Source organism: Anopheles darlingi, chromosome 2, assembly GCF_943734745.1.
Source record: "Anopheles darlingi chromosome 2, idAnoDarlMG_H_01, whole genome shotgun sequence".
Classification (NCBI taxonomy): domain Eukaryota; kingdom Metazoa; phylum Arthropoda; class Insecta; order Diptera; family Culicidae; genus Anopheles; species Anopheles darlingi.
Genome location: NC_064874.1, coordinates 16,967,092 through 16,992,091, shown reverse-complemented (window position 1 = coordinate 16,992,091; position 25,000 = coordinate 16,967,092). Strand labels below are relative to the sequence as shown.

At 48.2% G+C, this 25,000-nt stretch overlaps 1 protein-coding gene across 1 annotated transcript in view; it reads left to right on the top strand.

Moving 5' to 3' along the window:
• Positions 1–25,000, top strand: part of LOC125948119 (nephrin) — an 88,343-nt gene that overhangs the window by 49,831 nt on the left and 13,512 nt on the right. The window contains exons 4-7 of the mRNA XM_049673883.1: positions 5,374–5,520; positions 11,757–11,818; positions 12,146–12,390; positions 17,211–17,283. Coding sequence (XP_049529840.1) covers positions 5,374–5,520; positions 11,757–11,818; positions 12,146–12,390; positions 17,211–17,283 — 527 coding nt within the window. The remainder of the gene's footprint in view (positions 1–5,373; positions 5,521–11,756; positions 11,819–12,145; positions 12,391–17,210; positions 17,284–25,000) is intronic.

Sequence of the window (25,000 nt, the reverse complement as noted above, 5' to 3'; positions counted from 1 at the left end):
ACCAGGCGATTCAATGACTACCTTAAACGACCATCAGTCAACTAGATCGCAGCGAATGGAGTGCCCATGCACCCGTTGCCACAGTAGCAAGCGGCAGCACATGCTTATGCTAATGATGGACGATGTGCATTCAGTCATCGGTCACCGAAATCCGTTTCGTCCACAGTAGTTCAGTCAAAGAGTGAGGCGAGCTACAGCTCCTACTAACAAAGAGCACCCGGATAGATGTATTCTCGAGTTTGTTTCGAGATGTTGCTTAAAACCAGCCAGACCGTAAAACCTCTACGAACGTCTCATAAAAGTCAACAGCGTGCTTACGGCGGCCTAAGTCATAACATCTGGAACCGTCGCGTTCTCCGCGTACTGATCGAAGCGCGCAGAGCTCATCGCTCTTTCCGTCAGCCGGAAGGCTTCCTCTTGTTAATGGTGAGGTGATAAACATCCCACATCAAACACCCGCAAATCAAACTAGATACCTATTTCTAGTTTCGACTTTCGGGTCGAAAACGCTCCATCGCGACTCACCTCGAGGCGTCGTCCCCTGTGTTTATGTTTGTGCTAGTCAAATATCCGGTTCTTTGCTTCGAAGCCAGACATTCGATTCGTCGGTTTTGATCGTTCGGTTCCATCTCATCCATAACTCGCACCGAACGACGCCTACCCATCATCGACAAGCACATCATTAATGGCGTGAGGGGGGGGGGGGGGGGGGTCTATGTAAAGGTCGTCAGCTCTTCTGGAATGGTTCGTCTCCAGAGGAAGCAACTGTGTACATTGTTGGCGGGGCGCAATATGCGTTTGTTTGAGTGATTCTTATCGGTGCGCCCCCGCCACTCACCGAAACCGAATCTGACAATAATCATCCTACGCAGCAGCAGCATACAATCAATCATGGATGAACTGATAAGAATGAAGAAACTAAGTGGCTGAGCTAGAATCGATTTCATTCGCTCGCCAGACAGAGCATTAATTTTTCCATACAGCTTACCTTTTTACAACCGTTTTACAACTGTCTATTTTTATGATTGCAAATAAATTAGAGGAAATGTTCGAATTAAAACACGCCATTAAACATCGTTAATGTTTGATCGATCAATATCTACTTACAAAAAAAGTGATTCGATTCAAAGTAATGTTTTATAGCTACACTCATTTTGTTTGTTGAAGATGTAAATTATACTGTATTCCTTTTCGAAATAAGTTCGATATAAGTAAACAAAATGCATGGATAATTTAAAATAACATTGTAGTAGTATCAACAACGATTAGAGTTGATTGATTTGATAACGTGAAATAATAATAACAAATGTTCACTTTTTCCAACGAGTCAATCGTACAGATTCTTCTGTTTCATGATTTAATTGCTCGCGAAATAATCCTGTGAAACAACAAGTGAAGAAAAAAACTCGTCATGCTATCTTAATCCGATCACACTAGAGAGTAGATAAGCGTTAATGATGATGATGAGAACCAAAAGAAACAATTTCCTTCTTTTTATGCTAAGCTTTTCCATTATCTCTGTTCACACCATTGAAGATTGTTCGAAAACCCAAACCAATATTTCCATTTACCTTCTTGGACTTATGCGTCTACCGACCAAACAGTTAAGAAAGGGGTCATTCAAATCCAAAAGTCCCCCTCAGCAGTGAGATGCATATTCCCAAGGGCAAGGGGACGCGTTTGGGGATCTTATTTCTTCACTTCCGCGAGATTAACTTCCCATAGGCATTCCACCGAGGATTAGCATGATTCGAGTTTAAATGGAAAACACAAAAAAAGACGATATCCTCGTTCTCTTTTCCTACGAACGTAGGATTGATAGACACGTAGAATGACATCAATCCCGGGAATCATCATAAAAACCGAGTGAAGTCGGGAAGCCGGGAGACCGGGAATACACGAATGCAGCCACGGTAGCCACTGCTGCTTCCCGGAGGGGAGGACGTTACATTGCCTTCTCTCAGCTGACATCTGTTTTAATCGGATTACCAACTTTTTGGCTTTATTCCGTTGCCCACTTTCGGTCTGATTATGGTGATGGAGCTGGTGGTTGGGATCGATCGGTTTCGATGTGTATGTGGTGTCGCGGCCAGGTGATTTCATCGCATCGTGCGCACCGTACCGTTCCGGAAGTCAAACAAACCCTCGATCACATTTAATTCAATCTTTTGCTCCACCCACGGGATCAGCATCAGTAGCAGCAGCAGCAGCAACGGCGACACCCGACACACAACGTGACAATCGATTCGAAACGTTTCCGAACTCACGCCCAAATGATGATCTACTGTCCGTGGTAGTTGCGGATGTATTTTTTCCAGTTTTTTCCATCACCGTTCCCGGCGTTGGGAAAACCCCTTCTCTGCGTACTTGAGAAGCTTTTGATGGATTTGTTTGTTTCCTGCGGTGATGGCGCTGTCCGTGGTGTCCACTCTTCTGCTTCGAAACTCAGCGTGACCTTCGGTAGGAGTTGCACCCGGTGGTTCGGTGGTTTTTGGACATGATTTTCAACCATTTTTTTTTCCTTTGGTACCTACACCCCCAATTCGTAATCCCAGACGTGTCTGTTGTGTAAACGACATGCGGGTGTATGAGTCTGTGTGTGTGTGTGTCTGCTGGCTATTTGGTTGGAACCTTCTGGAGATCTGGGGATTATTGAGGCGACAGAAATGGACAAAAGGTGCTGGGTGTTAGGTGTGTGTGTGGGCCGAATGGAATTGGAATGGAGTGCTACTTCAGAGCAGCTTGAGCTGCTTAAGGCCAGACAAACACAGCTGCCGTATTGCCACGAGTGATTCATGCATGTCCTTCAGTGCTTTTGGATCGATTTTGTGGGATTCCTGTTTGATAGAACACCTCCACTCGACCCACAACCTTTCATATCCCTATTATGTCGTTTGGCATTGTGTACTGCATGCATTATCCGCACCATTACAGGTGTACGTGTTGTGCAACAATTGACAAGGGCATTGTACACTTGCTCAACATGCAACAGTACAATGGCAGATAGAACGATGTTTAACCATCCTTATCATCGTAACAGCGGGATAATTTTCCTTCCCTTCTGATGATATAACATCCTTCGATGGTAATCATCGATGGGCGTCATCGCTCGCAGCAGCTGAGTGTCACACCCGCTAGTCATTCAATCACTCTAATTAATATCGTTTCATCATCGGTATTAATGGCTTCATTAGGGCGGAAGTGATGGTCGCGAAGAAGCTGAGATCCCACAACTTTGCCCTCGCGTTGTCTCTCGCGGGCAAACACGCACAACCCGGCCTCTCCCCGGACACCCCCAGACTGGTCGATTGTGTTCCGTGCGTGCGTGTCCCCGTTTCCGTAAACTCCACTTATGTTTACTGCTACCGGGCTAGGTTGTTGTTTGTAAACTTTTGCTCGGCCATCCCCGGCCGATTCGATCCAGTTCAGTTCATGTTCGGTAGTCGTGCAGAGCGCGCGCACGTGGCTAACAACACAAACAACACACGCAACAGCAACATCATCATCATCCTCGTCATCGTCACATAGGTGTAGGCGGTGAGCGAGCATGATGGCAAAGTGAATGGATCGAGCAACATAAACAACGGCACAAAACTAGGACGCACAATGACGCAGGTGGATAGTTGGAGTTGCCACCCGGGGAGTGAGGCACAAAACTTTTGTCACCAGGTTCCCCCAGGTGTGCCACAGTTTCGGGCACGAATTCGCGGAATGATGATACTCGAGCCCTATGGAAAAGTGAGAGTCAATCAAAGTTGCTAAATTAGATGTTTTGTCTTATTGGTTCCAACTTGCGATCGAATATCACGACACACCAAGAGCGGCCTTGGGTATGGGGGGTTTGAAGAATCACACATTATCCATCAGAAAAGGGGCTGGAACATTCCATTACGCAACACGATGCTCTATGAACTTACACCTAACCACCGTCCAACCACCTGAGGGTCTATTATTAGAACAACTAGCAATCGCATCGTTCGGAAGTCAAAGCACAGCCAACGCCAAACCAACCAACCAACCAACCAACCCTTATCTAATGCTGCACTTAACCTTTAACGTCGTTTCGTCTCTCGCCTATCCTATCGTGAGGTCGCATTGCGGTGTGCCCGTGTATAGGGTTACACCTCCGGCCATCGGTGCGAGCTATCAATTTATATTGCCACATTTAGGCGAACGGTCCGATGGAGAGGGGAGAGGCGAACATTACAGAAAGGGGTCTGGTCTCCGAGGTCCGAGGTCGCACCATCCACCGGCGAGGAGGGCATAAACCTTTTAGCTTCTCAGCGTAATCCATCCTTACCACCTCATTGAATCTACGGCGATAACCATTTTGATACGCCTAAGCACAGGTAAACGAGTGAGGAGAGGATTGAAGGTGGTGGAGTGGGGGTGCAGATAATTTTTATTGCCCCAAAGGGGGCACACACCTCGCCCGCCCAGTATGTCGGCTATCATCAGAAGCTCAGAAGCCTCGGATGCAGAGCAGCAAACAACAACAGTATCAATCGGGAAATGCTCTGGTCGACTTTTGGCTCCGAAGAGTCCTGCCGGAGGCTCCATTTTGAGCACATTGGAACGATGCGACCAATGAACACTTACACCGGACTTGCCCACCCCAACTCCTCCAGGTAGCTAAGCACACCCCCCAAAATCCTTGTAAGAACCGTCCTGCTTCAGTGCCAACGATCACATCAGTGGGGAAAGAAGCCTCCCGGTCATTACCATCTCTGCGTGCCCGTTGTCCGGCCTTAGGCTTATCTTATCGACCTGTGGGCCTAGTGGCCGCCTGCCGAAACTTCTAGTCCTGCAACCCATCACTACGCTACCTAATGGACTTGAACAGTTCCTCCGAACGGAACCCGGCTCCAGGAACAAGCTCTGCAGAGGTGTTAGACTGCCTCAACTCTATGCCTCTGTGTGTGTGTGCGCGTGTATTTGTGAAGTTGTGTCACTTTCATTAGCTCTAGTGTCTAAGGCCAACCGTCGGTGCCGTCGGCGGCCGTCTCGGAAAATTGCTTTCCGCTATCAATTCCCGATGTTTACGCAAGTGATCAACACTTGGATTTTATTGGAATCGCGGCTCGGCCCGGCCCAGCGTGTGTGTGTGTGTTTTCTGCGAGCCCGTTGGCGAGGTTTCGCCAGTCGGACCACCATCTACCACACGCTGGTGGCACGTTCGACACGTTCCGACAGCTTATTTCAGCGCGAGGGTAACGTACAAGATGCGCGCCGGTTGCTGGTTAGCAACTCGACGCCCGGGAGCGTCTTCTGTCGATTTTCTTCCGAGGCCCGCTTCGGGCCTGCTGCTTAATTCCGGTCGCTTCTCACATTCTCTTTCCCCTTTTTCTTCCTCTTTTCTTCGCCACGTTTCAGGTTCGATGCACGTGGCAAAAGTCTTCAGCAGGCCATTCACTGGTCGGACGAGGCCGTGCTCAAATCGAAGGCATACTTCTACTACGACACCACCCCACCGGCCCTGAGGATCAAGGGCGTGAAGCAGGAGGATGCCGGTCTGTACAGGTAAGTGCCAGCGAAAAGCTTTCCACTTCCCCAATCCCCCAGCACATTCGCTGCGAACTACTTTTGCTACTTCTCCTTCTGCTGTTTTCTGTGATTCTGGCAAAAAATGTGGAGCACATCTGCGGCCACATCATGCGCTAGTAGCGCGCTCAACATACCTGGCAACCACGGTCCATGGTTGGCAACGAAGCATTTCTCCTCCCTCATAAAACTGAGTAAAATCCTCCTCGGAGCCACAGTGCCGGCCGGCCAGTGAACGTGAGCGCGTTGCGAATTGCGAATTCACGTCCACAGACCTCTCGGATCGATCTCGGAGTTTCTGAGTCCCCCGTACAGAAAAAAGGATGATTCCCGAAGTTAGGTTGCTGGGAGTGCACCACACCCCCCACCCTTCGCAATTGCAATCAGGAAGGAATTTATCAAAAACATAAAATAAGCCATCAGATCAATCAAATCGATTCGGAATGAAGCAGCAACTTCAAGAGTGTAGGGTGAATGGGTGCAAGTACTGGCACATCGCTGGTAACTGTTTATGCTGGCGCAAATTGATGCTTTACCAATCGGAGAGGCACCTCTATCATCCTTTGCGTGAGGTGCTTTTGCAGCTGCTTGAACTCGCACCGCTCACAAGTTGCACTAAACCTTAACAATCGCAGCCCGAGACTTATGATGGGTAAATAGTCGACCCTCGATCGATCGATCGATCCGTTGAGCTGAATTGGTTTGATTTTGGAAAAAGTTTTCCTCGATGCTTAGCTGGCATTCGGATTTTCGGCAAACCCCCGGTAGTTGGGGAAAACTCCGGAAAGTGCACCGGATGTGTTGAGTACGGTTCGCAACCGGAAGTGGAACTTTTGGCCTTCCTCTCCGAAAAACCGATGGACCACTCGATTAGAGATTCATTGTGTCAAAACAGGCATTTCGGTTGCTCGCCACCGGTCAGTTCAATCATAAACGAAAGTAATTAAAAGCTCTCCTGCTCCAGGGTTCGAGGGATCTAACTTTATCACTTCAATGGTCCGACGCTGGTTGCAGGCGGGGGGAAGGAGGGAGGGGAGGGGGTTAAAGTTTTAAAACCTCAGCAAACTATTCCGATCCGGTCGATCCGGTGCTGGTAGCTTAGTGGTAAACAACAATTGCTTCGCATTCGTTCATCAAGGCTGAGCGTCCTACAGGCAGGTTCCTTCTGGACCGGATTTTAGTGAAAAATCTTGAAGCTCATTCACTCTTCATCGGAGAGAGAACGTGACAGACGTTAAGCGCCAAAAAATGACTAAAGGAAAATATACTATGGACAAAATGTAAAATTAACGTAACTTTCCTTTTTTCCGTCCCTTTCATAGTTTTTATGAATTTAAAAGTATATTTTTGTTTATTTACTAAAAAAAATAGCATAGAATATTGTTAGAATTGTTAGTTTTGAAGATATTACAAAAAACGAAGGAAAATTTTACCATTTTTTATATGCCTGGGTGGTCCGAACACAACTGCAGGGTGAAGTGTGCCAGTGTGCCGCCTCATTCCCAGGCTTCTATAGTCTGTGGAAAAGGCAATCGAGTTGAAAAGTGCTCCAAGTACCATTTACGCGAATCCTTCGATTCAATCAGAGGAAGCGGCCATTGTTTCGGCGAATTTCGGCCCGTTACGAGCGAACTTCTCATTCGGACAATACGTATAGTAACATTCTGGAATGGGAGTTGCGTTCGCTTACGTCAGTCCTAAACCCACCCCGCAGCAGAAAGCAAAGGATGCTCAATGATATTGGCACCTTTTGAGCACGCAACACCCATCGCGCGATGCAGTACGATGAAAATAAAAGCAAAGGGCAAGCAAATGAAAAGTTTCCAAAACACCTACCGGCACACCGCGGCTGAGGACGACCGAAAACCGATTAAATCGACGGAACGTGCGCTCCGCTTCTATCTCTTTCTTTCTCTCTCTCTCTCTCGGTTCCTTGGTTCGACCGTTTTTTGCGTAGATTCGTTTATTTGTTTGCCGGTTTGAAGAACGCTTTTTTCGCTGCTACAGCACCTCCTCAGTTTCAGTTGTTCTCAGCGATTCCTCCCGGTGTCTGTATCTGAGGAGCTTCGAAGCGAGTGAGCGAATTCAATCGGCGCATCAAACCATTTTAACCTCAAACGGATGATGTCTTGGAGAAGCCGAACCGAGACGAGGACCTGGCCGAGGACGAGGAGGATTTTCCTCCCCTTTTGCTTACCCTTTTTATGTGCCAGACATTCCCTCGCCTCAACCCCCGTCCAGTGTGTGTCAGTTCGTTCATCGAGGTGCTCGAATCGCTCGGGGCATCACAGCTTCTTCGTGCAGAAATTGCCGAGGCGTACTATACTGCCGCCCATAACAGTAAACTAACCCACCGCCGTGCTCACCGGCTTGTCCTGTGTGCCCCCATTCCCGTCTCCCTCCCCCTTCTACCATTGCCATCCATTCCATTCACCGTGGCCATAGTTTCGCCATTTTTAAGAGAGGAAAACCCCTTTTTAGGAAAGGGAAAGAGGCACACGGGTATTGGCGCTGTACTGAAGAAGGATATAAACCTCCTTCTTCTGCCCGTCCCCTCTCCACCATTCCTAGGGGGTGAAAGGTGAAGAGATATGTTGCACCATTATTGGCTTGGCGTTGCTGCCTCCCAGGAGGCTCAACAGAACAACCTCCCGATACCTCGATAAAACCTCTAGCGACCACCACCACCACCAGCAGCAAATGTGACTTTTGCACACGCCCGAGGGAGTATCCGAGGTTGTGCGGCTGAGGTGACGGCCATGGTGTGAAGTACAAATATGGTGGCGTTTCATAAGATTTTATGAGTTTACGCATTCTCACTTCTACCTTACCGACCGACCGACCGACCCACCGACCGACAGACCGACCGTGGCCCCGGGTGGTGATGATTTTACGGGAAGAATGATTGGAATTTCCGGCACTGGGATCCTCGAAAGACCAGCCGAAGCGTGTGCTACGTGCTGCCCGGAATGGATTTCTATCTTTCCCGCTCGGGGCACTCCACTCTGCTACTGCTGCAAGTGACTGCTTCGAAAACAATATTCTCATATTTACGTTATAGGAATTTGCTTCCACGAACGCACACCTTTTGGTATGATGTGTGATGTTGCCTTGAACCTGGGGAGAGCGTATTTCAATTCGTATTCGTATACCACCAGCGATGGACCTATTGTGTTTGTTACCACAATTGACCATATTGTACCGGACGGAAATGGCAGATTCCTCGTAACATTCCTGGAAGCTTTTGCTTGAAAATCCATTCCCGGAGATATGGAATTCAATTGAATCGACCGCCCGCCGGCCTACCCGCCCTTCCACCGATCCACTTCGCATCGATCGTGGGCCAAGTGTTATTGGAAAGCATCTTCAAAAGTCTAAATCGAAATCAATTGATATGGGGCCCAGGGCTTAATTCAATCACTGGAACAGATCCTTCCACGAGCAAGCAACCACTCGAGCGAACGGTGCCACTCTCGGTAGCTCGGTAAATATTATTTTCCATCCGACCATCCCCGGAAGGTCATCGGAGGGAGTTCCACCAGCACGAGATAGAGAGTGGGGGATAGTCATCAACTGATGCGCGGCTTCTAAACTTTCCATCCAGCAGAAAGCTGCTACTGAATCGAATCAAGCTTAGGTCCGGACCGAAGAACCCGATTTTGGGGCCAGCCCAGCCTAGCCCAGCCCAGGATCCAGAAGACACGGGGTTCCTCGAAGGAATCGAGGGAATATTGTTGTTCCCGTCATTTCGTCATATTAACCGCCCTTATAATAATGTCTCTGCTCCTCGATTTCGAGCTTCGGCCCACTGCTGGACACCGGAACCGGCTTCCAGTTCATCCCAAGGGCGATTGAATCCTTTCAACAACCACTTCGACCACTTATCGGCCGAACTTCGGTCACATTCGGACCGGACAACCTCGATTTTGATTTTCCCTTCGCACCACCACCACCACCGTCCATTGAGTATAAGATAGCGGCTGTGCTGTGGCTGGTGCTGGTGAAAAAGGACTTGTTGTTGTGCTCTCCGTCAAGGGGCCAACTGTCGGTCGAATGTCCTAAAACGCTCCCCTGGCATAGGGTCAAGCAGTTCCGGCTGCTCCTGGTCTCCTACTTTACTACCAGGCAATCCTTTTTACTCGATTTTGTTTGTTGGAGGATGCTGGGGGGTTGCTTTTTGGGGCGAAAAAAAAAATGGTAAGGCGAAACATTATGTTCTGTAGTACAAGGAGGGAGAATGGATCTTTCGGTTTTATGTTTTTTCCCCATTTTTCTGTTTCTACCTTACCCGGTCACCTTCCCCGGTTTTCCCGGCTCAAATATTCAAATCCAATTTCCTGCTCCCTGCTACTCCAAACCTCTGGCTCTGGCCTTCGAAAGGTTTTTGTGTGGAGTGGGAACAACAAATGCGCTGAGACGGCACCTCGCCAGATCCTCGCAACTAACCGATGTTCGCGACGAACGTCCTTGAAAGTCGGCATCGTCCATGCTATTTCGAATGTTTTCGAAGCCACGTGGATGTGGGGAGTGATGCTGAAAGAAAAATTGTTTCTTCCAAAGAGTTGCTGCTGCTGGTGACAAACACCATCATAACACGGGGAAATGTCAGGGAGCGGAGAAGAAACACCGGCGTAAAGGGTAAAGGTAAAGCGATATTGCGTATCGAACGGTACGGTGCGGCGCAACATAGTCCTCTTTGCTGCTGCCGAAACCGAACAAAACCGGGGGAACCAAAAAACAAGACGAAACCCGAAGGACCACAACAGGAGAGGGAACCTTTCAGTGCGGCATCTCCCAGGAGATGCCATTTGGGGCCCACGTAGGCCTAGGTTGCTGAGTTTTTTTCTCTGCTCCTTTTTTTTTTTATTGAACCCCCATCCTCAGTGAACATCTTTTTTGCTTGCTCGGAACCCGCTCCGGTCCGGATTTTACGGGCCGCACCCCGCAAAAGGACCGCTAAGGAAGTTTACTTCTCGTTAACGATCGCTCCGCTCGGCTTCTCGGCTCGGAGTTGAAGCGAAAGAAAAAAAAGGGAACGAATGAGGTATAAAGGATGCTGAATGTTGGTGGGGGGGGGGGGGGGGATATCAATAAAAGAAATGCAGGAACCGCAACGGAACGTGAGGGGTACGAAGGAAAAAGTGGTGGTGAGTGTGGGACCGGTTGTTTGCCGTTGTTGTCTTACCAACCGAGATAAGGGAAGGAAACACGATAATACACAGGGACACGGCCGATCCCGGAAACCAGCGACCGGGTTTGTCGTGTCGTTGTTCGTCGGCATGTCTAATACCCCAATGCCGAAGCGAAACAATGGGGCCTGATTGCACTAGCATACGCCTTTTGTTTGTATGTGTGGCTGTGTGTTGAGGAGGAAATAAAGGTATTTTTCATCCCCACAATCCGCCGCCCCAAAAAGTGATGATGCAGATGGACGGGAAAATGGAAACCAGATGGAAAGAGGAAGAGGAAAAGGAAGAAGAAGTTATAAATTTTGAATCAATTACCATCAGACAACAGGCCCGTTGTGCCGGAAATGCTAGGACGAGATTAGCGCGCTGTTCCTCCGGGACACTGAAGGAAGAATTGAACGCTTCTTCCTGACTGACTTTAAAGCTGAAAAGTCTTTCTTTTCTTCGTCACCGTAGAAGAAGGACAAGGAAAAGCTTATGTTCGCTTATCCGTTCTGTCCCTTTCCTCTTATCTGCTCCTCATCCCGAGACGTCACTGTTTAATGGATGACGTTTCTCGTGCGGGGGAGGAAAAACAATTAAAATTTCAAATCAAAAAGAAACTTTCCACGAAGACGACCTCTACCGCCGCCTTTTTGCGCTCGGTTGCAGAAAGTTTCTGAGTATCGTAGTGCACATTGAAAAGCTACCGATTATGGGTCTGTCAGCTTTGACAGCTTTATCGATTGCATGGGCCCCGGCTGCTCTGTCGCGTATCTGATTTTCATAACTTCTTGTCCTCTTTGCGCATTTCGGTGTCCTCTGGCCCAGTGTAGTCTCCGTAATCTCCTCCATCGAGCTCCCTTGGCTTCTTGGAGCCCTTACACACCTGTCTTATCGAGATTCAGTTGTCCAATGTTTTTCGTCCTTTTTTTTTTACTCGTTGTTGTTATGGCTTCCACCGAGACTTGGCTCATCTTTCAGGATCTTACTTTTCCAGTATTCTCATCCTTCTCTTTCTTTCTCTCTTTCACTTTCTCGCTCAAGGTGCCGAGTGGATTTTCACAAATCGCCCACCAAGAACTGTCGGATCGATCTGGACGTGCTAGGTAAGTGGGTTGACGCGGCGACGAAAGTGGCCACGCGCGCGCGTGTGTGTGTGCCAATCGGCGGAAATTGTGTTTCCAGCCAGCAGCACACAATCAGCCGGAAATTCCGTTTCGGTTGTTCCACACAAAAACCTCCTCCCTGTGCATAGTGGGTCTTTGGTGTTTGGGCGTTCTTCGTTAGCATGTTATCAGCATTTATCTTCTTCATTCACAAACACTCTCTCCCCATTGGCGCACACACACGCACATACTCGACGCCTCAAACACTCCTCTAACTTGTTTCTCTGTTTTCCACACACACAAACGCGATCCTCGTTCTACTTCCAGTGCCACCGACAAAGATTACGATCCTGGACGAGCTGGGAGCGGCCGTGCTCAACAACGTCGTCGGACCGTACCGCGAGAATGCCGACATCAATCTGACGTGCATCTCGACCGGCGGGCAACCGACACCGAAGGTGACCTGGTGGCGCGAACACGCCCTGCTCGATGACTCCAACGTGATACTACCGGACGGTACCGTCAAGAACGTTCTCTATCTCGAGAAGCTGTCCCGCAATGATCTGCATTCGGTGAGTGAGATCTCGGGGGCCAAAAAGGGAAGAGGGAGTGTGAAGTTCTACCACCCAACGGAGTGATAAGTATTTCGAAACATTCCCATCTCTCGTCTCCTTCCACGCCTTCTCCTGTCTGCTGGGCACTTTCGCACCAGCACCGTGACGGGAGTTTTATTTCTACATTATGCTAATGCGCCACCCTACGCGCTGTTCGCGGGGATGAGAGGGGGATGATTGATCATACTTGACGTGGCAAGAAGACGAGGTGTGCCCTCGGCAAAAGTGAAATGGTAGAAATTTGCAAAAATGATGTGCTGTCGGTCACAACCAGGTGCCCACACCACATCCGTAGCACCACCATCTTAATCAGGTCTAATGCATCAAACGCAACCCATAAATAGTCGAGCGCGGTTGTCACCTTTCGAAGCGTCGGGTCAACATCCCTGGGAATTTCCCGTAGAGAAATATATTGGAATTTGAGGGACTTCTTATGCCAGTTACACACGCGCAATATTATTGGTGGTATATTCTAGGTTACTTGGGTATATTCAGCGTATTTTAAGACACTGGAAAACTTTTTGCAGAGCCTGAATACGCAAAATAAATCCAAGTATCCTGGACCATCGATCATTAATAATGCTCTTGTACAGCCCGCTTGAGGGACGTCCCACGACTTATCGACTTTCACGTTGCCCCCTAACCGAGTAAGTAGCTGTCCCGGATCTAATCAATCAGCACGATTGATTGTTGATTGAAAAAATTAATTTCGTGGAACTAAGAGTAAGTTATTAGTGGTTGTAGGAAGTTCCCCGGAGTCCATAAGACGATACTCCAATTTGTTCCAACAAGACACCAGCTGATGGCTGATGACAACAAACTGTTCCAAACGAAGCGATGCTCAGCGATGTCGGCTTTGGTAAGTCCCCTAAGGGACTTTGACTTGCCACCGACTTACAACTGCTCCAATCCTACTTAGCTCATACGAAGTCATCAACCATTCGGGAAGGTTCCCGTGACCCCTTCGGACAAAGTGTGGAGGTATGACCTGGAGCGCTGTCGCCTTGTTCGTCCGTTGTTTTACTTACTGGCTTTGAAGGTATTTGCTACCCTCGATGACCTTTCCAATTGGATTATAGGAGGGGCAGGCGTTCACCCTCGCGGTTGTTTAAGCAGTTTAACTGACAGTTTCTTTTTCCCCGGAAACGGTCGAAATTCCTGAAATAGCCCCCCACACACACACACACTCGTACGGTTAGGGCTTAGACATCGACACCTCCTGAAGAAACAAACCACGTAGCACGTTCTCGGGAGCCAGTGCGGTCGTGGCAGTGCGCTGTCTATGGTCACACCCCCCTCGGTGCTTATTGCATCATTCCGCGCCTGCAACAGTGACTCTACCTTTTTGTAGGCCAAACACCTGCTTCACTGCTGGCGTTCCGTATCAAGTTACGTAGCTCCTGAGCCGAGAATATTCGCTCAAGTGAAGTTGACTTTGGCTGACGGGCTGGAATGGCATTGCTCCCTTTCTCTCTTTCTTTTTCTCTCTTTCTAATCAACACCGTGCCCTCCATACGAGATTAGGTTGAAGCACCAGCGCGTGGAGTAGACAAGTCAAATGGAAATGGAAATGGATTACAAGAATTTGGGATCAGCACGTCCCCACGTGTGTGTGTGTGTGTCTTGGCCTTTGAATTAACGGGAAAATTACCTGGAACTCCTTTGCTCGGCTCTCGGTACGACTACAAGCTCACCTCCTCCCTCCGGCTTTGACCCCGTCATTATGCAACTTGGACGAGGAAGCGATTAGCAGTGGCAGGCAAATTCAACCTTCTTAAGGTTGAAAAGGTCTCCAGGATGTAGGCATCCAAGGTAGGGTTCAGCAAATCGACAGGTCGAAATGACAGCGAAAAGAAACCGAATGGAACACGTTCAAAGAAAAAGAAAAGCTGGATATAAAACACTGAGGTGTGACCTGAGGCGACGTAACTGACGACCTCAACCCCGACCACGACCACAACGACGACGATGGTTAGGCTTTTCTGGAGGTTTAAGCACGGTTGATTGATTAACCGAGAGTTCTCCTGTATCCATCCAACTCCAGTGAGTCCTACCTCGCTGAATTCCTTCCAAGAATTCGTCCGAACGACGGAGTCCTTCTTCTTCCTTTCGGGATAACGGATTTCCAGTTCGGTTGCTCCATTTCGGGTGCGTGTTCCTCATGCGTAACCGCGTCCATTTAAAAGAAACTCCAAATCGAATTCCAACACCCGTCCCGTAAACAATATTTCTGGATCCCTCCGGCCACTGGACCCTCGATGGATCGGTGGTGGCGGAAACAATCACAACCCATCTCATCCTCCCCTCCGGTCCCCTTTGAGTGATGGCCAACGAAAGGAAAGTTGATGAGCGAAGCGCCTTCCTGACCGTTGGGCTCTTTGGCATGGTTTAGGGGTGTTGGAACCCCTCCATTGGCATTCCGTTTTCATTCTAGCGCGGGTGTGAGTTTGGAAAATCTTGTAAGTCATTTACACAATCGCGCCTTTCCCTCCGGAACTCCGGATATCCTGTTTGCCACCCCCGAGCCACCACTGGATATGGGTGGTTTCGACAATCAACCGATTCGACGATCGTCCAACAACACAATACCCCGAACCGTCAGGCATCTACTGATTATGATGACGATAATGATGATGACGATGATGATGATGACGATGAAGATAATATTTCGATGCCCTAGCTTATTCAACTGGCCGCCTACGCCGACAGAATGTAGAGACAATGGATGAAGGAAGGGATGGAGAGAGGGACGAGGGTTTGTCTGAAAATGGCCCAAAAAGGCGGCCCCACGACGCCGTGGGACGTGGAACTTCCGTCATAAAACTTCGATATCGACACTGTTTGTTGGATGCTTCCGGTCCCATCCGGGATATGATCCTATCGCGTCGTTCCCTGTTTTCTCATTAAAACCCGCCCACACAAACATACATACACCCCCACATGGGTCGTGGGGCATCGAATGGTGGAAATCAAAACCTTCCTTCTATCGATTATTGGATCGTTTCCGCCCGCCCCGGAGGGAGGGTTTCCAATAATTCATTTTCAATCGAAACAATGCCGGGATTGTGCGGGAATTGAAACAAATGGTTCCATTAAGCGTCCCCTGTCCTCTCCCTACCCACATTCGGGCTTTTTTGAGCATGATTTATGGACCATCGAGAAACAATGAGACGAGCTGTGGCCACACGCGGCACACGTGCACCTGTGCACCTCCGAGGCTCCGTAAAGTCGAAGCGTTTATGAGAAATATGCAAATTGAAATGAAGTTGGCAATCGTTTCGATTTGCGAATCGGGGGTGATGGGGGTAGTGGGTGGTAAAGGGCAACGGAGCAGCAGCAGAGAACGATGCAACCTGTTAACTTATGCTGGTCCGTGTGGGTTCTGCAATCATTCGAGATCTTTTATGGCCATCGGATTAATTAGTACGGTTTTTACTCAACACAATCATGGGCTTATTTGAACAAGAAACCACTCTATTGAAAATGAATGTTCCCTTTGCTAGACATCACTATTCGCAATTATTTTAAGTAGTTTTGCTAATTTTACGCCCCTCCTACATCGTTTGAAAGCAAGCCAATCTCGGGATTGCTCGAAAGGAGGAGCTTTTACGAGGAACTATAACAAAGATGGGTTATTATCACTTATCAGTAATTTCTTAGGTATAACCTGGTCTGCTGTCGTTTGAAATGAAGCAGAACACCCACCAGTGACTCATTTTAAGTGTTGAAATTCGACGAACATTTTCCGTTGTATTTTTTCCCTTTTATGTATTATTTATAAGCGTTACACTGGAAAAGTTCTAAGTCTCTAAGATTGATCAAAATGAGAGAATTTCATTGTCTGAAAAAAAAAATCTGCTAATGCTCCTGCTCCTAACTTTTGTAAACGTTTCCTCCTAAACTCATTTGAAAATTAACATACAAACACGCAACGCACGTGTGATGTGTCACGTTCAATTTTCCAAGACAATGTAGCTCACTCCGATTACAGATACCATACCATTAAATCAATCCCAATCATTCGCTCGCTCGTTCACTCGCACCACGTCACCGAACAACACCGATTACTCGGAACAGCTTGTTTCTTCTGTTCCATTCCCCATGCCCACGATTTGATGAGCACGTTGGTGTTCCCCAACACCAACAGCATGGTATAATTATGATGAACGTTTGCCCCGCCACACGCTGGCTGACCATCCAACGGACCACCCCGTCAGGTTGACTTTTCCAGCTCGCAAGTTCGCGCACTCTGGATCAACTTTTGGCGGCGGCGGCGATAGCGACCACGATGGTGCCAGCGACCTCTAATCAATCAATCTGCGCACAAAAGTTATGCCCGGCAAGCGCACTTTGGCACTCATTTGGCGCTAGATTCGGTAAACCAACGGTCGGTTCGGAATAGGTGGCCTACCAGGCGGCTCCATTTGCCCTCTGCCACCTCGGCACCACCACCACAAAGAGCAACACGTGGCGCGCGCGCGCACACACACGCGTCTGTAGCCAAACAGCAATCGATCCATTTTGCAGGGAGATAACAGCAAGAAAGATCATCTTCAAGACAGCAGCGTCTACGAATCTGGGCCGAATATGGCCATGCCACGGTCGGGAACGTCGGCCAAATGGCGAAGCGATCCATCAAGGCAGCACGCTGCTGCCGCTTTGTTGGGTCAAAGTTTTAATTATGAACAAATGTTTATCGTTCACTTGCGTCTTATTTGGCGTCTTCCACTATTCCTCGCACTAACGCCACCCCTTTTCTCTTTCGTCCCACTGTACAGGTCTACACCTGCCAGGCCAGCAACGGTCACGTCGTACCTCCGCTCTCCAGTGCCGTCAAGTTGGATATGAAGCGTAAGTAACTCCTGAAGCAACAGCAGGAGCAGGAGCTCCGATTCCGAATTCAACTCTCGCCTTACCCCTCCCCCACACCCAGTCCTTCTCTTCCGTCCCCTCGGTAAAGTAAAGCGAAAACTTTTCCAATCATTAGCGTTCATATTAGATCGTTTACAAGCATCGGTCGCTTCCGGCGCTGTCGTTGTCGTCCTTACAGTTCGCACCAGAACGCACTGTGTGTGTATGTGTGTGTGTGTGTGCGTGACCTGTCTGTCTGGTTGGTAGGTTGGTTGGTTGGTTGGCTGGTGGTTTGTCGAACCCAACAAATTGTTACCAGGGTTTTAGTTACGCTTACGCCAGCGCCACCGAACCGAACCATCTCATTTCATCTCTCTGGTAAAGAGACGGTGGTTCGGGACGGTGGAATGTGACGGAAAAGTTTTCCCGTTTCACCAGCTCTCAACACTCGTCGGTTCGGCCTTTCAGTGTTTTTGTGTGGAGCAAAAAAGCAGAAAGTATTGGCGGAGAATCGGACGCCCGTTAACGAATGGGGAAGGCGCCACATCCCACGGAGGGAGATCGCGCGGAACTATGTTAATTAAAAATTGAAACATTCGCCCACGGTTGGGGGCCGCTTTTTTGGGCACGCGGACGATGACGACTGCGAAGAAAGCAACAATTGGCCAACAGTGAAGCCCCGAAGCGGTCTGGTGGCTGGCTTTGTAATTACACTCGAAAGCTGCGTGGCCAATTTGCAACAATTTGATCGAGACTGCAAAACCTGGCGCCTGGCAAGCAATTCCTGCTCGTGGCAGGTGCTGTGCCGTGCTGGTGCCAGTGCTGGCCAGTTCCTTAATGAAGACTTTTGTAACAGCGCCCCACCGTTTCGTCCACTTGTGGTTCATATGGAAAATTAATTATGCCAGGATGGACAATTGCTTGGATTAGACTGACCAGTTTCTTTAATAAGGAGATTATGTATTTCAAAACATTTTTGGACTTATATTTAACATCTTTTTATAAGTTGTTAACTACTAAAAACTGTTGGGCAAAATAATAGAATCAATCTAAGCAAAACTCTCAAAATGTATGTATCGAAAAGCGGCGTTACTCAACTCGTTCTCACTCAAAGATTTAAAACAGTTTCCTAAGCAATATAGTTAAAGGCATCATCCGCTTCATTTTAAAATGGTCTCGAACATTTAAGAATTTCATTTTCATATAACGTTTCACAATTACCCAGAGAAACTCATTAGCTAGCATAAAACAGTGCTGAAATACGCTGTGTAGGAAAAGATATGCTTTGTTTCACCGACGCTCTCTGGTAATTTATACTTTGCTTACGTCTTTTTTTATCTCCAAAATCTTCTTCAAGCATTTTAGTTCAAAATGCGTTAGTTTAAAACTAATCTGTCGTCGTATCCTCCTAAAAACTCGCGAATACTTTTCGACGAACTAACAACTACGCTCACAAAGTATATGACGTACCTTCCAAAGTGGATTGTTTTTGAAAAGACAAGACGAAAAATGAAGGTGAATTTCACATTTTCAGCGGACATGTTCTCGCCGTCCGACCATTCGTTCAACTTGTTAATGGTTTGTCGAAAGAACCGAGTACGCTCCATCTATGCTCCACGACAGCGGAATTCGTAATCGTGTGTGAGATGTTGTGCGCGTCAAAACTCCGACGAAAAAAAATTCAACTTGAGGATTGGCATCGTTTGATAAGAAGGTCGATTCCTCGTTATGCTACATCACGCTCGTTGCGCGGAGCACGATGGTGGTTCTAACATCAATCCCCGCGTTCTTTCGTGCCTCAATCCAACCTCACCATCACCCCAAAAAGCATCCGCATTGGTTGGCTGACTGGTCGGACGGTATCGGTACGCTGCAAACGATCGAATCAAATTGATTTGTTTTTTTTTTCGTATATTTTCCGTTTTCGACTCTTCGCGTTCGACAACCGGGAAAACGGTGCTTCCCTTATGAACGACAGCGAAAATTCGTGAAAAGCTAGAACTAGAGAAAGCTTGTGAGAGGGACAACGAAGGGGAATCGAGTGAGTCATCCTGCTAGTCGGAGGTGCAACAACTCCACTGCCATTAAATTCAACAGCATGTTTCCCGAGGCAAACGAACTGTCAAAGAGGCAGTGGCGTAGAGCGGCGCGCAAGATACACAATTTAAAATCCTTCATAGATGAGTTCTTCACCGAAGGCGACAGGGGCGAGATCGTACGGCCGAGATGATCGGTATCGGTCGCCACCCGCGAGTATCTGTGTCTGACGTTCCAAAACGAAATCGAAAACGAAAACGTAAAAAAAAAAAACAAGATGGACAAATCCATCCAGTTCTAGCCTCAGGGTAAATGGAAATGGGGAAGGAGGGGTGCAGTCCTTGGGTGAAAATTGAAATCGTTCCACATTGCATCACGGGCCGCGGCCACACGAGCACACGAGGTGCTGCCGGTGCCTGCGTTAGCAAACATATCATGCACCACGGATCGACATCGAAGCATCATGTTTGGTGCGATGTTACCAGGCCAGCGTCGCCTCCAGCGAGAGCGAGAGAAGCGCAACAGACCGAACACACCGGCCACACCCGGGACAGGTCGGCTGCAAAAGTGAAACGAAACGAAACGAAACGAAAAGCAAATAAAGAAGAAAAGAAGTGACTGCCACTCGCCCCGGACAAATCGCTGAAATGCTGCGCATCGCGACGGCGTTCTTCTCACGTCCTTTTGCTGCTGCTGCTGCTGCTGCTGCTGCTGCTGCTACGAGTGCTGATCCTTGTGTACTGACAAGAAGGTCGTCATGTATGGCGTGTGTATGTAGTATGCAATGAGCGTTGCGCAGGCGGTGCAAGTGAATCTCCACTTCAAGACGCGAATGAAAAAAGGGACGAAGCAAGCGACTTCATATGATGTTTCTATCCATGTTCTTTTTTGTTAAAAAAAAAAACAGAAAAGAAAATCCCGGAAAAGGTTGGTTTGTCAATGTTTTATGAGCCGGTCGAGCATGCTGGAGCATTGCTAGTCGCATGAGTTGAGCGAGCGTCGCTATGGCAACGAGACGGACCGTTCCGTTTTCGAGCTTTCCATTTCTCAAGTGTTGCTAAGGATACGAACGTAATGTTAACCGTGAATAGTGTGTTGCAATAGTAAATGAGATTAATTGCTCCTAACTTAAATACAATATGTTGCTGTCGGTGCGATTTGGTGATGCATAACTTGTGTATTCTCGCCAGCAAAACGTATGTGGCTAGCTCCGAATTGTGGTCTAGTGCGGTCAATGACATTAAGGCGTGGGTTGCTACAGTTCCCTCTCAGTTGCCTATGCTGCTGGTGGCATGTGCCACACATTTCTGTCGCATAAACGTCGCCAACCGCGATGCGAAATCCCAAAATCCGATTACTCCCGAAACTCCCGGGTAACCCAGTGTGCCGGTCACTGCGGTTCATCGAGCACACATACACACACACCCACACACTGTCAAGAGCAAGAGGAAGCTTTGGCTGAACGCCCCGGGCCGCCACCTATTCCACTACATTGCATTCCAATGGTCCTGGTAGACAACCAACCAACCAACCATCGTTGTGATGGTTACGAAAACTTTACTGCTACGCCGAGCATGGTTGGAATGAAAAATTAATCATAGTTGCTGAGGAATGCTGCGGTTACTGGTTGGCTTTCCAGAGGATTCAGGAGATTCCAAGAGGGATAGAGCACTCAGAGTGTTGTCGCTGTCCCCGGCAATCGACCACAGTCGAATAAGTCACAAAACTAAATAATTATACTCGGAAATGGTTCCTCTTTCGCAACGGTGGTCCGTACCACATGTTGATGGCTAAAGTATGCGAACGTTTACATTTAAGTGTCCTTTCAAGTAAAACAACACTTATCAATACAAATTTGAGATAATTCCTTAAGCCACAAGTAACCTTGGGTCTCCACTGTAATCATTATTAGCTAAATGTAGAAAATGTAGCAAAATTTCATCGGGTAATATTTGTAGCTAATTATTGTAATCCAGCGCGAACGGGCTGGTTTAGCGAGTATATACCTTCCAATGTGTGGAATGAATGTGGCTATTGGCTCATCCCTTTTAAATGAGGCGTTAAATGCATTTTTCTGTAATTATCATTGTTTCACGGAATAAAAAACGCAGGAACTTAATTGCACTCTTCGTAGATAATATTCAGGTCTTCGATGGTTCCGATATAAACTGAATTAGCTTGGATTAAACAAGATAGCTGATAGCACGAATCATATCATAAGCGTAGAGAGGAAAGGCACCCACCATCCGAGGCCTCCCCGGCCGCTGAACGATGTCGTGACGTGCGAGCGACAGCGAACATGACCATAAATAATGCTGAAATGCTTTCGCTTCTCTCGATCGCGTGTCACCTTACCTTAAAAACAAACAAACGATATTAACCCATGACGAGCACCGGGAGCAGGTCAGTGTTCCTATTTAAAATAGTCATCAACACCGACAGCATCAACTCGGTTGAATTTTCTCCCCTTTGTTTTTTTTTTTGTTTCCCTTATACCTTAACGCTTTCTCGAGCGTCGCGTGTCGCCGGAAAGCTCGTTCAACACCGAAACCGATATTCAACCACCTTTACCTCCCTTTTCACCGCAACCGCACCGGTGCCGGTACGAAAGCAACATTTCGCTAAACACCGCCAGAGAGTGTGCCAGCATGCCAGCGTGTCGCGCTGATAATGATGCCATTCCGCGGTAACCGACCATCGGCAACAGAGCGCAGATGCTTCGTGAACCGCGCCGTCACGGTGACCTCTAGCATTGCCAGCGACCAACGCCGGCCGGCGAGTCCACGAAGGCCGCTCGTTCGATAGAATGCAACCTAGAACACGATCAGTTCGGAAGATGCTCGGTCTGCAATGCCTTTGCTAATGGTTCCGACCGACCGACCGACCAGCGACCCCAACAACGATTATGATGGCGCGCTGAACGAGAGGAGAGGTGGGGGGACGATAAAATGTCCTCCTTCCTTTCGAACCACAACGCCGGCCGCCCTCGAGGGGCGTGTACTTGCGGGAACTTCGGAAAACGCATCATAATTGAATCGCGTTCCCAGCACGCTAGGAACACTGCTATGCATTGCAACCGATCCAAAGGGACGGAGGAAGTGCGAGGTGGAACAGAGGGGGGGCTCTTTTATGGAACGGCGATAGAAGAATTTATGGTTGGCAGGTTGGCCTGAACCATCGGAACGCTGCCGGGCTCTCTCGCTATGCTCTTCACGAAGGGGATCGGGATGAGGAACCTGGTGGATGTCATATTTCACCGCTTGATACCCTAAACTCTATCGTCCTCTCCTTCTACTCCTCCTCTACTACTCTTCTGCAACCAACTTCTAATCTATATTTGTATATGTGGCAGGCCAGTGGGCGCTCTGGGCTGCGCTAACGGATGCCGCCATCACGGCAGCATAAGGGGCTCGTCGCGTTATGCGGCATAACATAAACATTGGAAAACCAAACATTGGACCCCTCCCCAAAACAGAACCCCCGGTGTTTGTGTCTGTGCGTGTGTGTGTGTTTGGTTCGGTGACACCGGCCCTTGTCCGAGAACCGGCCGGTTGGGATCTATTTCAACATTCATCGCACTCTAGACATGCCGCTGGGATGCTCCGAAATCGTCGGTCGTCGGTTTTCATTATCTTCTGCACACACCACCATCACCACGACGCGCAAAGAATTGTTTCTGTATGCCCGTGTGTATGTCTGCGTTGTAGGAGCGAATTACAATTTTATTCCTTCTCTTCCCTTGCATCAAGGAGTGAGGAGTGACGGTGATCGGCGCGGCCAATCCCAAAGACCACAAAGTGGCGAAAGATGTGACCACCGGAGAGGCGTTTTGCCACTTGACGACATATTTATCGGTCGGCTCAGTTCGGTGGGTCTCTTGCTAATGCCGGTCGCTACCGGGCGTCTAAGCCAACGCAATGGCCTGTTGCGCATTTGAAACACTCGCCGCACTTAACCCAAATTGGTCAGCTACCGACCGCTACAAACCGGAGGAATTAAGATTATCGAGCGAGCTGCGACGGAAGCGACGATGGTAATTACAAAACGGGGTGACGGGGTGGCCAAGAACCATAAAAGAAATGTCATGCAGACACTTCAGCCGACTTCTGGGTGGTGCCTTTAGTGTGAATGCATTAACGCCGCGCGACGCAAAGTGACGCGACCAAATGCAATATCAAATCATCATTCGCCATTAGCTGTTTCGTCAGTGGTTTTGAAACGTCTGAATCCATGCTCGGTGGGCTTTGCCCACTTGCTGCTTCCTTTGAATACTACAGACGAACATCTAGGTACAAGATTCGGGGATTGTTTTAAAATTTAAAATAGCAAATATTGGGAGATGAAATTGCAAGACATTTTTCACTTCTTTCTGGCAATTCATCGGTATCGGTACCGATAGTCGATGATGCCGTAGTGAAGGGAAACCATTACTATTGAAATGCTTCTAAGAAGATGAAAATAGATACAATCATCCTCTGGCAACAGATGGCCTTTATCCGTATGCCAATAGATCGGACCAAATTTTCATTATCCAGCATAATTTCGACATCGATTTCACAGGTAAAAGTTGATGTTCCCAAGAACGATGTTACTGGAAAAGTTCCTAGAAAGCTTCTTCGCTTAAATGTATCTCGATATGATCGTCCATGTCGACGAGCACATCATGCGCCACTCGCACTGCTTCCGCCGGAATCTCCAGATGTCATCGAAGTTGAAGCCATTGCGATGCCTTCCGGTAATTCCAAGTTTGTCTGGACACAATTCTGATACGGAATTCAAATTTTGGAAGCTTCTTCGACAGTTACGACTCTGCGAAGTAAGGCCGGATAGCTTGATGGCAAACAGGATGCAACATTTGAATTGTGACAAATTGAATTTCAATTGCTGCAGAGCTCGTCATTTCTTCCAAATACCGGTTGGAAACCATTCTCAATATTCTTCGATTCGAACTTTTGATATTTTAGGTAATTTCTTTTTACGTCAAAACTCACTTACCACAACCACATAAGTAGGCCACTTCACAAAAGTCAATCATCTCGTGTTCCCAGCACCAAGTCCAGTCCAAGTATACATTGGACCATATTGAACACTAGTGCATCGCACAGCGAGCATTGATTTTACAGAACCCCGAGAGCCAAATTAAAAAAAATGAAAACTCCAACCAATCTCATCTCCTTCCGTAATCTGTCTTCCGGCGCACGATGCTCATCCGCTCCGCTTCCAACAACCAGCACCCGGATCGCCGCAATTCTGACGAATTGTTTATTATGATCCACATGGCGAGCCGATCCGATCTAATCAATGTTGTTTATTAAAAGCTGCCAAGCCAGCGCGCTGCTAAGACTACATAATTAATTCATGATTCATTTCCCACCCGTCCATCCATCGATCCATCCATCACCACCACTACCACCATCACCCCCGCGGTATGGTTCAGTGAAAATCGAAAATCGGGCGACCCGCGAGTGGGCGAGGGTGAGGGTTTAGATGAAAAATTAGAAGTAACTGGAGAGGTGAATGTTGTTGTTCTTCTTCTTCCTGCACTTTCTACTTTCCTTTCCTCATCACCATGGTAACTCGCGTGTTGTGTTGCCGTCGATCTCGATTCGTTGTTGCCGTTGATGCCGCCGATGATGATGTTGGCCTCCCCCCTGGAAGGTGGTCGTATGACCTTCAATCG